A 14,459-nucleotide genomic window follows, 5' to 3' on the forward strand; every position below is an offset into this window, starting at 1 on the left:
TTATTTGGAAGTTCTTAATCACTGTCCAGAAAACTAACTTTCTGCCAGTAGTTACTATCGCGGCACTTTGCGCTCACCGCTCTAAGTATATATTCAGACTTCAGTATGTCGAGCACGGAAGGTCTTTGAGCGTGATTACGTCGCGGACACTCAGCCTGTGTTGGAAAGGGAATGCTCGGGTATCGACAGGAATTCAGAGCGTCGTGGTGTACGTGCTCTGCTGATGCTCGCTGGTCTGTGATCCCGCACTCACCGACTCTCGGGACCGGGATCCAGTGCGGCCCCAGGACGCGGCGCCTCCCTGACTCCATCACCGTGCGCTTTGTGTCCTTCCCTGGGGCACCTGGCTGCACCTGCCTGTAGCGAGAACACCCAAGAAAGCAGTCGTTTGTGGGACAGTCTCTGCTGCCAGGGTGCTGTAGCTGAGTCTGGGGCTGGTTTGACCCTCTGAGCCTGTCCAGGGCGTGGCGCACAGTAGGTGCTCAATAAACGCTGTTGAGGAAGGGAGCATCCGTGGAGATGGGGCTTTGACAGGAAGTACGTGACACGCGGGGACTCACTGTTTTTGCTGTTTTCTCAGGAACCCTTTGGGGATGTGACCGAGAGGAAGCAGCTCCGGGCGAGGCTCCAGTGTAAGGACTTCAGGTGGTTCTTGGAGAACGTGTACCCGGAGCTGCACGTGCCTGAAGACAGGCCTGGCTTCTTCGGGATGGTGCGTGACGCGGGCCTGTGGCGGGCGGGGGCTTTCCTGATCCACAAATCCTGGCCAAGAAAGGCCCTTTATGGAACTGCTGGCCTTCCTCTCCCTCCCTCCCTCTCCCTCCCTCTCCCTCCCCTCCCTGCATCCACGCACTGTCTTTCCTTCTCTCCATGTCTCGGCATTAGAAGCCATCACCAGATTGGTGAGTGTAAGCCTCCCATTTCATAGACAAGGAACCTGAGGCTCCCTTAGTGCTTCCATGTTCAGTGTCGCATTACTTCATTACTCCAGTCTTCAATGGCTGGACCAGTTAACAGTTCCCTACTCAGATTCGTAAAGGCAGCAGTGGAGGGAGATGAGTCATTTCTGGTGTTTTAAAGAAACAGAAAGAAATGTTTCTGGGATGAAGTCAGGTAAAATGTCCAGTGCCTTTGGGTTTTGGGAGAAACTGCACCAACTTAGAGAGGTCTCGTCTGCTGTGCCATGTTGATCAGAAGTGCCCGTGTTCCATTCGGGAAGTCTTTGATAATACAAAGCAGGACACTCTCTGGTCAACTAATCTTTGACAAAGCAGGAAAGAATATCCAATGGAAAAAAAGCTATTCTCTTCAATGAATGGTGTTGGGAAAATTGGACAGCCACGTGCAGAATAAAACTGGACGACTTTTTACACCATACACAAAAATAAACTCAAAATGGATGAAAGACCTAAATGTGAGTCAGGAATCCATCAAAATCCTAGGAAACAACAGATGTTGGCAAGAGAGGGGAGCCCTCTTATGCTATTGGTAGGAATGCAAGCTGGTGCAGCCACTCTGGAAAACAGCATGGAGGTTCCTCAAAAGGTTGAAAATAGAACTACTCTATGACCCAGCAATTACACTACTAGGTATTTATCCAAAAGATATAAACACAGTGATTCGAAGGGGCACATGCACCCCGATGTTTATAACAGCAATGTCCACAATAGCTAAACTGTGGAAAGAGCCCAGATGTCCATTGACAGATGAATGAATAAAGAAGATGTGGAATATATATAAAATGGAATATTACTCAGCCATCAAAAAGAATGAAATCTTGCCTTTTGCAATGATGTGGATGGAACTAGAGGGTATTATGCTAAGCAAAATAAGTCGGAGAAAGACAAATACCATATGATTTCACTCATATGTGGAATTTAAGAAACAAAACACATGAACATAGGGGAAAGGAAGGAAAAATAAAATAAGATGAAAACAGAGAGGGAGGCAAACCATAAGAGACTCTTAACTCCAGAAAACAAACAGGGGTGCTGGAGGGGTGGGAGTGGGGGGATGGGATCCCTGGATGACGGGCATTAAGGAGGGCACGTGATGTCATGAGCACTGCGTATTGTATACAACTGATGAATCACTAAATTCTACCTCTGAAACTAAAAAAAAAGAGAGAGAATTACAAGCACATTACATGGAACATAAGTTCTCTACAACTATGAATAAAGTCAGAACCAATTACATCCTCAGTCATCTAAAAAAAAAAAAGTAGGGGCGCCTGGGTGGCTCAGTCATTAAGCGTCTGCCTTTGGCTCAGGGCGTGATCCTGGCGTTCTGGGATCGAGCCCCGCATCAGGCTCCTCCGCTATGAGCCTGCTTCTTCCTCTCCCACTCCCCCTGCTTGTGTTCCGTCTCTCGCTGGCTGTCCCTCTGTCAAATAAATAAATAAAATCTTTAAAAAAAAATTTTAAAAAGTAAACACCATAAATAACTATCTCCCTAATATGTGGGGTCTCATGATTATTTTTAAATCTCTGCCTCTTTTGATGAAATTTTCACTTACCCTACGTATTTGTGCTTCTCAAGAGTATCTGAAATTTTCAGAATACTCCAACTTTAATATTTACGTGGAATTTACCCTGTGCTCGCACTGCTCTGGGCGTGGGGCTTTGAGGTGCAAGGACAGCCACTATCCCACCTTCAAGAAGTGTACGTCAGGGAGATGGACGTTAATACATGAGCACACACACCAAATAAATACAAAGCAGGCCGTTAATGCATTAAATTCCATTTTCATCGTGAAAATGTCCAAGCAGAGAGCATGGTGTAAGGAACCCTGTCCCCAAGATTCTGGAATCATCCTGATTTTGCCTCTCGCTTTCTGTTGCCTCTGCTCCATGTTCTCACGTTTTTCTTTGCTCAGGCATCATGTCCTTTCACTCTGCCACATGCACGTCTGTACGGACGTGATCTCAGAGCACCACAGACCATTATCACGCCCGATCAGAGGAGCAGCCATTTCTTCATGTCCTTTACTATCTAGCCCTTATTCAGATCCCCCCGATTTTTCACATCTTTCTGGGTGTAGTTGGCTCATTCCAACCGGGATCCAAACCCGGTCCACCCATTGCGTTTGGCTGCCGTGTCTTTCCTCCCACGGCTCTTTCAGCCAACGCAGACCTCTTCCCTTTCTTCCCCCCTTTCGCTAATACCTGTTGAAAAAACAGCATCCGTTGTCCCACAGAGCGTCTCAGCCTTGGGGTTACCTCATTGTTTCCCCGTGGTGTCTTTTAAATTGTGCCTCTCTCGGCCACAGTTCTTAAACTGGAAATGAGGTCTAAAGGTTTGATTGCAGTGGGAATCGACCTTTTATGGCGAGAACACTTCACGGGTGTGCTCTGTGTTCCTTGGCGTCACAGCAGAGCACCTGACCTCTGGTCGTCCTGCCTCTAGTGATGAGAGAGCCTCTCCTGGACCAGCTGCTGTCAGGGGCCGCGCCAGTGTTCTTGGTGGCCATTGATAATCTTCGCCTAGACTCCTATTTCTTTTTAATATGGAAGGCTTCACACATTTGCGTGTCATCCTTAGCAGGGGCCCTGCTGATCTCTGTACCCTTCCAATTTCAGCATACGTGCTACCAAAGCGAGCCCTAGACCCGTATTTCAAATGGCGTTGCCCAACGGTGCTTCTCTTAGTTCTTTCATTTCTTCTGCATCATTAGCTGAGATTCTTCTGTAAAGAAGAATGTTCCCTTGTTAGCCGGGACAGTTTGGTATCCGTGAAATTTAGAGTTCATTCAGAAAAGGCATAACACATTTTTTTAAAGATTTTATTTATTTATTCGACAGAGATAGAGACAGCCAGCGAGAGGGAACACAAGCAGGGGGAGTGGGAGAGGAAGAAGCAGGCTCATAGTGGAGGAGCCTGATGTGGGGCTCGATCCCACAACGCCGGGATCACGCCCTGAGCCGAAGGCAGACGCTTAACCACTGTGCCACCCAGGCGCCCCCGGCATAACACATTTTTAAGCCTTTCTCTTTACTTGCCTGTTCTCGGGGTAAGATTTGGTGCCCCATTTTCCTCCAATTGGGCGGAATGGGTAGCTTTTGTTTGTTGGTTGGTTCGTTTGCTTTTGGCTTTTTCTTTTCTTGAGCATCTGTAAACCAGTGGGTTTTTGTATGGCCCATGGGTTTCAGTCAGTTAGCCTGTTGTATTTTTTTTTTCTTTTAACTCTTCATGTTGCCCATCTTTGGCTAGTGAGGATCTCTTTATTCTGGCTTGTATGATCTTGACCCCTTATATTGGTTTGATCGCCTCCTTGGTTCTGGCCCCGTTCATCTTTTACATCTGCTGCCATCCCTCCCAGCAGCCCCGACCCTTTCCGTGGGGAGCAGTGGTCAGAGCCCGCAGTCCGGACGCCAGCGGCGGTCTTCGTCTCTAGAGCACGCTCTGGGGAAACATAATGCTAGCCACATCAGTAATGGAACACTTTTTAAAGTAACCGTATTTAAAAAGTGAGCAAGTGAATTTTATAATATATTTTATTTAATTCAGCATATCCCTGATATTAGCATTTCAACATGCGGTTAATATAAAAATTTGTTGAGATACGTTACTTCTTTATTCCATACTGAGTCTTGAAATCTGCTGTCTTGACATACAGCATGTCTCACTGTGGACTTAGTCCCATTTCAGGTGCCCCGTGGCCGCATGCTGCCACGGGGTACCACGTGGAACAGCACGACACTATAGCTTTTCAGTGGGCCAAGAAAGGAAATGCATATTTTTGAGAAACAAATCGTGAGCGCATACTGATATCTCAAATTCAAATGTAATCTTACAGGATTTTTTTCTTCTTTGATATTTACTTGTATTTCTTTTTCCTTTTTCTTTTACGATTTTATTTATTTGTTTGACAGAGAGAGAGAGAACGCACAGCAGGGGGAGCGGGAGAGGGAGAAGCAGGCTCCCTGCTGAGCGGGGAGCCTGATGTGGGGCTCAATCCCAGGACCCTGGGATCATGACCTGAGCCAAAGGCAGACGCTTAACCAACTGACCCACCCAGGCGCTCCGATACTTGTATTTCTTTTGTCTTACATTGAAAATCTCAGTGTCAAAAAATATTTACGTATTACTTATTTGCTTTATCTTAAACTATATTTAAAGTAGTTTCAAAATAATAACACACCAGGGGCGCCTGGGTAGCGCAGTCGTTAAGCGTCTGCCTTCGGCTCAGGGCGTGATCCCGGAATCCCAGGATCGAGCCCCACGTCAGGCTCCTCTCCTGGGAGCCTGCTTCTTCCTCTCCTACTCCCCCTGCTTGTGTTCCCTCTCTTGCTGGCTGTCTCTCTCTGTCAAATAAATAAATAAAATCTTTAAAAATAATAATAATAATAATAACACACCATTACCACTGACAGTGTGATACTGAATGAGGTTTAAGATTTCTTTGTTTGTAGAATATAGTTCACTAAGGAAATGTAATCAAATATGGGATATTCTTTAAAAAAACCATGGAATGTTCTAAAGTCATTTAATATCATTTTTTCTGTGTCTCACCAACTCGATACAGCTAGCTTAGTTAATCTCAGTTTTAATCTTTAGAGGTTCCCACCTCTCCTTTAGTGTTTTTGTAGTTTCTTTCAAATCTTTCTGAACATAAGGAGCTCATTTGAGGTCAAAGTCCTTCGGTGGTCAGGACATGACTAGATGACATTTGAACCATTCCAAGTCTAATATGCTCTGATTATTCTCAGCATCGCCTGTTCCAGATTCCTTCACAAAACAAAGAGATTCCAAGAACACTGAAGTCTGTGCTCTATGAGCTAGTGGATTGTGGAAACTTCTTTCTATATGGCTGAATCTTGTCTTCAGAAACAGACTAGTCAAGGGTGGACAAGGGCCAGGGCAGGAATGGGGTTCACAAGGAGTTCATTGAGGGGTCTTTGAACTCTCCAGAAAGGGATTTGGAAGGGTGTGTGTCTTTCTCTAGAGGCTTCTGAAAGGGAAGAGGGAGCATGGTTTTTTGCTCTTAGAATGTTTGAAGGGTTTTAGATCTAAAACCTTAGAGATGACATTAGATTAGACAGCATTGAGTGATGGAGTGAGCACTGGACTTGGAGCTGAGGTCCTGGATTCAGACTCAGGTGTCTTCACTTGTGTGACCTTGGGCAAGTCATTGGCTCTGTACTCTGTTCTTGTCTAGAATGGTGAACTTCTGATCTGGGGACTGGTGAGTCTCTCATTTGGGATATCTTTTTGCAGATGCATATTCGCAGGAGTCTTTGGTACATGTGTGACGCAACAACGCAGCTATGTTTGGAACAGTGCAGCAATAAGGCTGCACTAATGAGAACTGGAGAGATATGAGCTTTCAGGCCATAAAGAGTTAAACTGTCTGTAATTCAGATTTATCATCTTAAAACGGGGATTATGCTTCTTGCCTATGGTAAAGAATGGGAAAGCACTTTCAGAACTTGAAATGTAAGGGGCTCTGACCATTGAGTCCAGTTCTTGAGGCAGGCACTCCTCTCTGATGGAGCCATTACCCTCAGAGCCTTGGGTGGGATCTGTTGTTGTGTATAAATCTGAACCCAAATGCCACCTTTATGTTTTGTTTAGCTCCAGAACAAAGGACTGAAAGATTACTGCTTTGACTATAACCCTCCCAATGAAAACCAAATCGTGGGACACCAGGTCCTTCTGTACCTCTGTCACGGACTGGGTCAGAATCAGGTAGGTGCTGCTTCTCTCTAGCTTGACCTTCTTGGGCCTGGGGACAGCAGACAGCAGGAGGCTCTATGCTCAAGGGACTATGGGTATGCATCTCTCTGTTTTTAAAAAATTAAACGCTTGATAATAAAGATCAGAGTAAAAAAAATTTAAAAATTCAACATTTGATATATTTTTGCATGATCCAGGTAACATATGCTTATTACAGAACATTTGGAAAATACAAAAAAATAGAAGCAGTAAGTGAATGATGGCCCCAGCAACCGCTATTAGAATGAAGACATATTTACTTCCCTGCAAGGCCTTTGGATTATTGTTTGAAATCGTTATTATCATAATGTCCATACATTTTCTATCCCATTATTTCCACTTACTTCATCATACTTTTCTTGTGTTATTAGACATCCTTTGAGAATATCATTCCTAAGGGCCTCTTGATAATCCTTCATGCGGCCGTATTACTATTTAGTTATAACTGAGTCCCTGCCTGCCTGTCGTTAAGATTGTAAGTGACCCTGACACTAACTCCTTACCAGAAAAAAAAAAAAGAAAAGAAGGAAGAAAACAACAGATCTGCGTTGCGGATGACTTCCTTAGAATTAATGCTTAAACAGAATTACACATTTTGGTGCAGAGTGCCCTGCAAAGCGGTGTTTAGGCCAATTGCCGGTGGCCTGGGCAGGTCTGTCTGGGTGGAGTGCTGAGCTTCAGGCTGGGCCGGGTGGGGAGGCCGGGAAGGTCTGTGGCCTGGAACAGGGTCCCAGCCCAAGCAGGCAGGTACAGCACCAGAGCGGGGCCCGTGGAGGACGGAGGAGACGAGGTATTGAGACACCTAGAGACGAAGGGGTGGGATTAGAGTTTCTTCCAACCTGGAGTCTCCCCAGGTTCTCCTCCAGCGATTTCCCTCTTTGCACATCAGACAGTAACTGGTGCACGTTGGCTGCTCCGTTTTTAGTTTTTCGAGTACACGTCCCAGGAGGAAATCCGCTATAACACCCACCAGCCAGAGGCCTGCATAGCCGTGGAAGCAGGAAAGGATGTTCTCATCATGAGTCTCTGCCAGGAAACGGCCCCAGAGAATCAGAAGTTCACCTTGCAGGAGGTAAGCCAGCTGTCTCCTGCCTTCCTCTGTCGGTCCACGGGCTGCAGAGCGGGGACTAGAAGTAAGAGCTCCCTGGCCTTGTCCTCGCTGGTCTCATGGGTGCAGCCACGTACAGGAGATGGGGGACTTCGCCCAAGGTGCTAGCGGTGTGCTTGGGGTCCAGCTTCCAGCATCAGTAGCACTTTGGCTCCCCTACAGTCATCCAACTCTCCTTCGACCTGGAGCACGGTCATGGAAAGAGGAGCTGTCGCAAACGCATTCGAAGATGAGATGGGGTTTAAATGCGTGGAACAAATAGCCCAAGTGTAAGGATGTGAGGTTAGACCCAGGTATAAGCTGCTCCATGTCTGTAAGCCTCATTTTCCCCAGCTGTACAATGGGAGCAATAATGGCAGCCTGTGTACCCCTCGTGCAGATAAGACGTGTGGCAGAAGTCGTCCTTGGAAAGCAGAAAGCTCTGCAGAGATCAGTTGTTACTTGCAGGATAATCACCAAGAAAACATCCCTCTCCGGGAGTTGGCTCTCCATCAGAACAGTTATTGTTGATTTGCAACTGGGTATTACTTCAGGCGTGAAAGGCACTAGCCCCACCACACAGCCGTGAGGGGACTTGTGAATCTGTCAAATCCTTTGACTCAGGAAAAAGCACTTGAGGGAATTAAGCCAAAGAAAATAATTCAAAGGAGAATATTAGTTCTCTTTTATCTCCATAGGAAGCTTTCATTCCCAGCCTGGCCCCAGGGGTGGAAAGATTGGTCTCTGTTGCTTATAAATGGGTTAATTCTAAGTATGATTAGAAGTGGAGTCCTCTTTGCTGTAGACGATATTATGATCAGCAGTGAATTTTGCAGGCTACCTGCACAAGCCTTGCGCCACATGGTGCTATCCATCTGATATAAAAAGCAAGAGGGAAGATACTCCCAGTCTGTGGTTCTCTGCAACGCCTGCCCCCGTCTCCTTCTCTTCTTTCTTCTACCTGGAACCTGTTTGTAAGCCCTCAAAGAAGAGTCATGCACGCTAGAAATCATAAAAATTGGTTTGAAATGTCATTAAAATTTCATCTTAAATTTCAGTGACCATTTAAGGAAAAGTAAGTTTCTTTAGAAGGGTGGGAGAAGGGGGTCTGTAATCATTTCCTTTCATGGTACTTTGAAGGCAACTTAGGAGATCTCTTAAGGGTTTTAAAGGTTAATATTTTTGAGATTCTTCTGCATATAATTTTATTTCCAAGGTCTCTCTTTCCCTGGAAAATGTATGTCACTCATTCTGCCCATTTGTCACGTACTTCTGCCCACGAAGAGGTATGAAGTTCCCTGGGGGTATACAGCTTACGACAAAGAGAGGTGGAGGGAAAAAACAAACTCCAGGACCACGGGAGAGGCTTGCTGAGTTAACTCAGCAACAGTTGGGAGAAAGAAGAGAAGGCATGAAAGAGGACCATGATCTCTGGGCTTGGGGAAATGGGCACGGTCTCACAGAACCCATGTCCTCGCAGGTGGGTTCTTACCCCCTTACCCAGCTGTTCTCTGGCTGAGCTGGGACTACAGCCAAGTTTCCTGAGTCTGCATTTAAAAACCTAAGAGAAAGCGATCACCAGGGATGGAATTAGTTGGAAAGTGAAAGAAGTTAAGGGATCTTTGATCCTGATTTCCCTGAAGAAAAAGAATAGCAGTAGGGAGGAGACAGAGGTCTGACAGATCCCCAGAGCGGCCAGCAGGTGGCACCACTGGCCCTGACGGTGGAGTCAGGGATCCGAGCTGCCTGGGGAGGCGAGCCTGCCACACCTGTACAGGCCTCGCCCTCCCTCTGCACACACAGTCCCGAGTCGCCCTTGCACAGGGAAGACACTTAATAATATATATGTTGCTCAATAAATGTTTCTGAAATGATAAAAATCACCTGAGCTCTTAACACCTTGTAAGGAAAAAGATTTTTTCTGGGGAATTATTTGTATTTCTCTTAAATATCTGTAGTTTATTATCTCTTGTAGGATGGTTCTCTGTTTCACGCACAGTCCAATAAATGCGTTCAGGCTGAGAGGAAGGCGTTCAGTGACAGTTTCGTACCCCTCTTGCGGGACTGCACCGACTCAGAACATCAGAAATGGCTCTTCAAGGAACACATGTAATAAAGTGTCGCCGTACAAGGAGCTCACGGGAGGAGCGGGAGGGCCCCTGGCCTCTGCCCAACAGAGACTTAGTGGAGTCCGGGGACAGACCCACCCCAAAGCTGGCTGCTCTACTTTGATGAGGAAGTCACTTTACAACCTGCGAAAGTGATGTTGGATTTAATAAGCTTTGTACTGATTTTGAAAACTTCAAAATTGCTCCCAAATACCCTATTTTCAAAGGGTAATCATAAAATGTTAACTCTTGGTATTCAGAGAATTAAAACCTTTAAGTATTTTTCTATCAAGATGTACGTACTACTGTCATGCCTTTCTATTACAATCCCTAGCAAAAAGGTAAATACTCTATTTTTGGTGTTTGCAAGGATTCCAGGTATTAACATGTTTGCATGTGTGGAAATTAGACTCATGTAGCGTACTCAACATAAACAGACAACACCTCAAACATTGGGTTAGGTTTTTCTCAGTGTAGACAGATGGACACCAGGAACGTTGTGTTGATTCCTTCACATCGTTGAGGTATTCCAGGTTTATTTAGATGAAGAATGCTATTTGGTTGTTTGTCGCTACCATAGACTCCAGCGAACGTCTCTGTTAGCTAAAGAGGACTGACCAAAGCTGAGCTCTCAAAGGAACAGTGCGACTTAGCCCCTGTCAGCTTCCAGCACACACGGTGGCCTCTGGACAGTGCCTCGCTGTGTCGTCGTGGCTGGCTGCTTTCAGGAACCACCTCTGTGACTTTAAAACACGTTCATGTTTTTTTTTTTTTTTATTTTATTTGACAGAGAGAGAGAGAAAGGGCACACAAGCAGGGGGAGGGGCAGGGGGAGAGACAGGCTCCCCGCTGAGCAGGGAGCCTGATGTGGGACTCAGTCCCGGGACCCTGAGATCATGACCTGAGCCGAAGGCAGTCGCTTAACCGACTGAGCCACCCAGGTGCCCCGCGTTCGTGTCATTTTACGTTTTAATCACATCAGGGAGAAATGCCCTGAGCTATATGAAACGCAGTTTTCGAAGTGTTCATTAATAGTATTTGGTCCTTAAAGCTGTGTTCGGTTCTGTGCTGTGGCAGCTGCTGCTGACGTTTCTGTCAGCAGTTCTGATTTGTGAACTATCGTGGATCCACTTCTGGGATCTTGTCAACCTGATGACATCACGATGAACTATTGAAAAAAAAAATAGGAGGACATTGCAGATCTTTATTTTTGTAGCCAATCAGATGTGAGCAATGAAGACACAGGTGCAGTGGATTAAAGACTATCAACCTGTGTGCCCTCGGACTCTTTTTTAAAGCACCCTTGCCTTCTCTGGGGGGTCCAGTTTCACAATCACCCAGAACGACTCCAACTGACCTGGCTAGCATGAGTCTGATGCCACTCTGAACTTCAGTTTCTTCTTCTGTGAAATGAGAATAATGAAACCAAGCGTGGAGGGGAGTCATGAGAATGAAATAACAGAGCAGACGTGGGCTTAGTTTACTCCCTGGCATGCAGTATGGGCTCATTGAGTTTCTAGTTTCATAAATAACACGTTATAATTCGTGAAGCACAATAAACATCAGTGGGTGTTTATTCAAAAATAAATGTTAAGTAATTTAGTTATTTTACCTTTTGGGATTACATAGCCCATTGGCAGGCGGGGCTGTGGTATGAACTCCTTCCAGCGCCGCTCAGGTCTCTCGTAAGTGGTTAAAGTGAGAAATTTTATGTTCTGCATATTTTATCCTTTCTGCGTGTCAGTCTGAGCCGGGCGAAGGGGTGTCAGCCCCCCAGAGCGTGGGAAGACCGTGCAGGCAGGCGTAAAATGGATGCTGACCAAACCCATAAAAGAGCGCAAGGAGGCTACACATGCATTTTGGTGCGCGCTCGCTGGGCACGGCCACTAATTAGTTTGGCTTGAGAAATCACCCCTCTTACTCCTGGTATCGACTTACATGTGGTGATTTCTAGGGTAGAGAACTAATAAAAATAATATTTTTTAGGGTGTCAAGGGAAATATTTTTACAAACTGGGAGGAAATTTACATTTTGAGGAACATTTCCCTTCCCTGATGGATGGGGAATCTGAGCCTGGGTGTGTCCACCTGCCCCACAGGAAGGTGTGAACTGGCCCCCAGTCCCGGTGCGAGGAGCCAGGAGTCCTGGGGGCCAGCTCTAGCTATGGCAGCCATTCCACCTTCCTGGACTCATTTCCTCCTCTGCATCACGGGGATAAGAATGTCCTTAAGGATGTGGATTTCTTAGCTACATTTTTTAGTTATGCTAAGGATTACAGTATGCTTCCCGAATTTATCACAATCTTCGTCAGCAGAGTATCGAGGTAATTCCGGTAAAATTTAGCACATTTGTATTAGCGTAGCTCCATTTCCTACCCCCTCCTCTGTGGATGTATGTAGATGTCATAAACTCAATCGAATGGCATAATTACTACTTTAAGTTATTTTAAGATTTTATTTATTTATTTGACAGACAGCCAGCGAGAGAGGGAACACAAGCAGGGGGAGTGGGAGAGGAAGAAGCAGACTCATAGCGGAGGAGCCCGATGTGGGGCTCAATCCCAGGACTCCGGGATCACGCCCTGAGCCGAAGGCAGACGCTTAACCGCTGTGCCACCAAGGCGCCCCTAAATTATTTTAATTAAAGAATAAGAGAAGAAAATAAACACACACGTGCACACACACACACACACACACACATATATATATATATATAAGCGTGCACACACACACAGTCTGTTATATTTACCCACAAATGCATCGTTCCCACGCTGTTCATTACTTCCTGTGAATCTGAGTCCCCTCTGGTTGTCGTTTTCTTTCAGTGTCAAGACTTTTTGGTATTTCGTCTCGGATGGATCTGTTAGCCACACAATCTCGGTTTTTATTTATTTGGAAATGTTTCTATTCTACCTTCAGTTTTTTGGAAGATAGTTTGGTTGGCTAGAGATGCTAGTGGACAGGGATCCCCCCCCCCCCCCCAACTGCAGCACCGTGAATCTGAGGTCACACCACCTCAGTGTCGCCTTTGTTTTGAGAGAGAGGTCATCCGGTGTTCATTTGGTGAGCTGTGTGTCATGAGCCGGGTTTCTCTTGCTGCTTTTACGATTTTCTCTTAGGCCTAAATTGTCCTTGTCTTAAATCTGTCTCTGGCTTCCAGCAGCTATGTCTAGATGTCTGTGTTTGTCATACGTAGGGTTTGTTGAGCTTTGGGAAATGTAATGTTTTTAAAATCAGTGTGGGAAGGTCTACAGCCATTATTTCCTCATTATTTTTTCTGCCCTCTGTTCTTCAAATTGGATAATGTCTGTCTATCCTCTTTAAGTTCATTTGACTTCTTCTGCCATCTCAAACCTGCTCCTGAGTTGACACGGTCGTTTTATTTTGGTTATTATACTTCTCACCTCTGAATATCCATTTGGTTGTTTTTCGTAGCATCTGTTTCTGTGTTTGAAATTTGACTCATTGTTACAAGCACATTTTCCTTTAGTTCTTTGAATATAGTTTTAAAAGATTCTTTGAATAGATTTGTGATAACTGCTTTGAAGCCTTTCTACCGTAGCAGCTGAAAACATCAAATACGTTATCTTACAGTTTCTGTAGGTCCAGTTCGGGGCATGGCTTGACTAGATTCTCTGCTCAGGGGCTCCCAGGGCTGCAGTCGAGGGGTCCACCACCTGTGATCTCATCTGGGATTCAGGGTCCTCCAAGCTCCCTGGTTGTGGGTGGAATTCAGTTCCCTAGGGCCACAGGACTGAGGACCTCAGCTCTTAAAGGCCACTTTCTGCTCCCTGCCGTGTGGCCCGCTCCACAGCATGACAGTTGGCTTCTTTAAGGCCAGTGGGAAAGTGCCTGTTGCTGATCCTTAGCTCTTTTATGGGCTTGCTTGATTATGTCAGGTTGACCCAGGATAATCTCCCATCTCTTAACTCAAAAGTCATCTGATTCAAGACATTAATTACATCCACAAAACTTCTTCAGCGCAGTGGTAACCCATCACATTCCCAGGTCCTGCCCCCACTCCAGGGGAGGAGACCACACAGAGCATGTTTGCCAGGAGGCGGGAAACTTGGAGCTCATCTAAGCATTCTGCCTATCATAGCTGGCCCTCTGGCCCCCAAGTAGTTTATACCCGGTCCACATGAAAAACACATTCACTCCCTCCAGGTTCCTCAGTCTCCTCTCATTACGGTATGAGTTCAAAGTCCAAAATTTCATCATCTGAATCTAGATCTCATCAGCTGAAACTCCAAAACCTAAGTCAGGTCCGGGTCCAGATGAGGCTCCTGGATGTCCCCCAGCAGGTGCAGCGGCCAGGACACACTTCCCCTCCACCCGCGGGCCTGGGAGGCCGAGGGGACAGGTTCACAGCCCGGCCTCGGCCAGCACACGCAGTGGGAAGGCATGGGATAATGGTTACAGACATTCCATCTCAGATAGGGGGAAATGAAAGTCGGAAGGAGTCATGGGTTCATAACACTTTTGAAATCAAGCCAGGTAAATGTTTTGCTTCTCTGGATTCAGTTTCAAGACCTGGGAGAATCCTCAGGA

General features: G+C 46.0%; 1 protein-coding gene and 1 non-coding gene across 2 annotated transcripts in view; one reads left to right on the forward strand and one right to left on the reverse strand.

The window, feature by feature from the left end:
* GALNT12 (polypeptide N-acetylgalactosaminyltransferase 12) overlaps nt 1–10,201 on the forward strand; it is a 36,309-nt gene extending 26,108 nt beyond the window's left edge. The window contains exons 7-10 of the mRNA XM_026506152.4: nt 581–712; nt 6,574–6,687; nt 7,640–7,786; nt 9,777–10,201. Coding sequence (XP_026361937.1) covers nt 581–712; nt 6,574–6,687; nt 7,640–7,786; nt 9,777–9,914 — 531 coding nt within the window. The 3' untranslated portion in view covers nt 9,915–10,201. The remainder of the gene's footprint in view (nt 1–580; nt 713–6,573; nt 6,688–7,639; nt 7,787–9,776) is intronic.
* On the reverse strand, nt 3,500–3,602 carry LOC113260686 (U6 spliceosomal RNA). Its single transcript, XR_003318063.1, has one exon. It is a non-coding gene; the product is annotated as a U6 spliceosomal RNA (small nuclear RNA).
* Nucleotides 10,202–14,459: the final 4,258 nt, after the last annotated feature.

This window comes from Ursus arctos, unplaced genomic scaffold, assembly GCF_023065955.2.
Source record: "Ursus arctos isolate Adak ecotype North America unplaced genomic scaffold, UrsArc2.0 scaffold_18, whole genome shotgun sequence".
NCBI lineage: Eukaryota > Metazoa > Chordata > Mammalia > Carnivora > Ursidae > Ursus > Ursus arctos.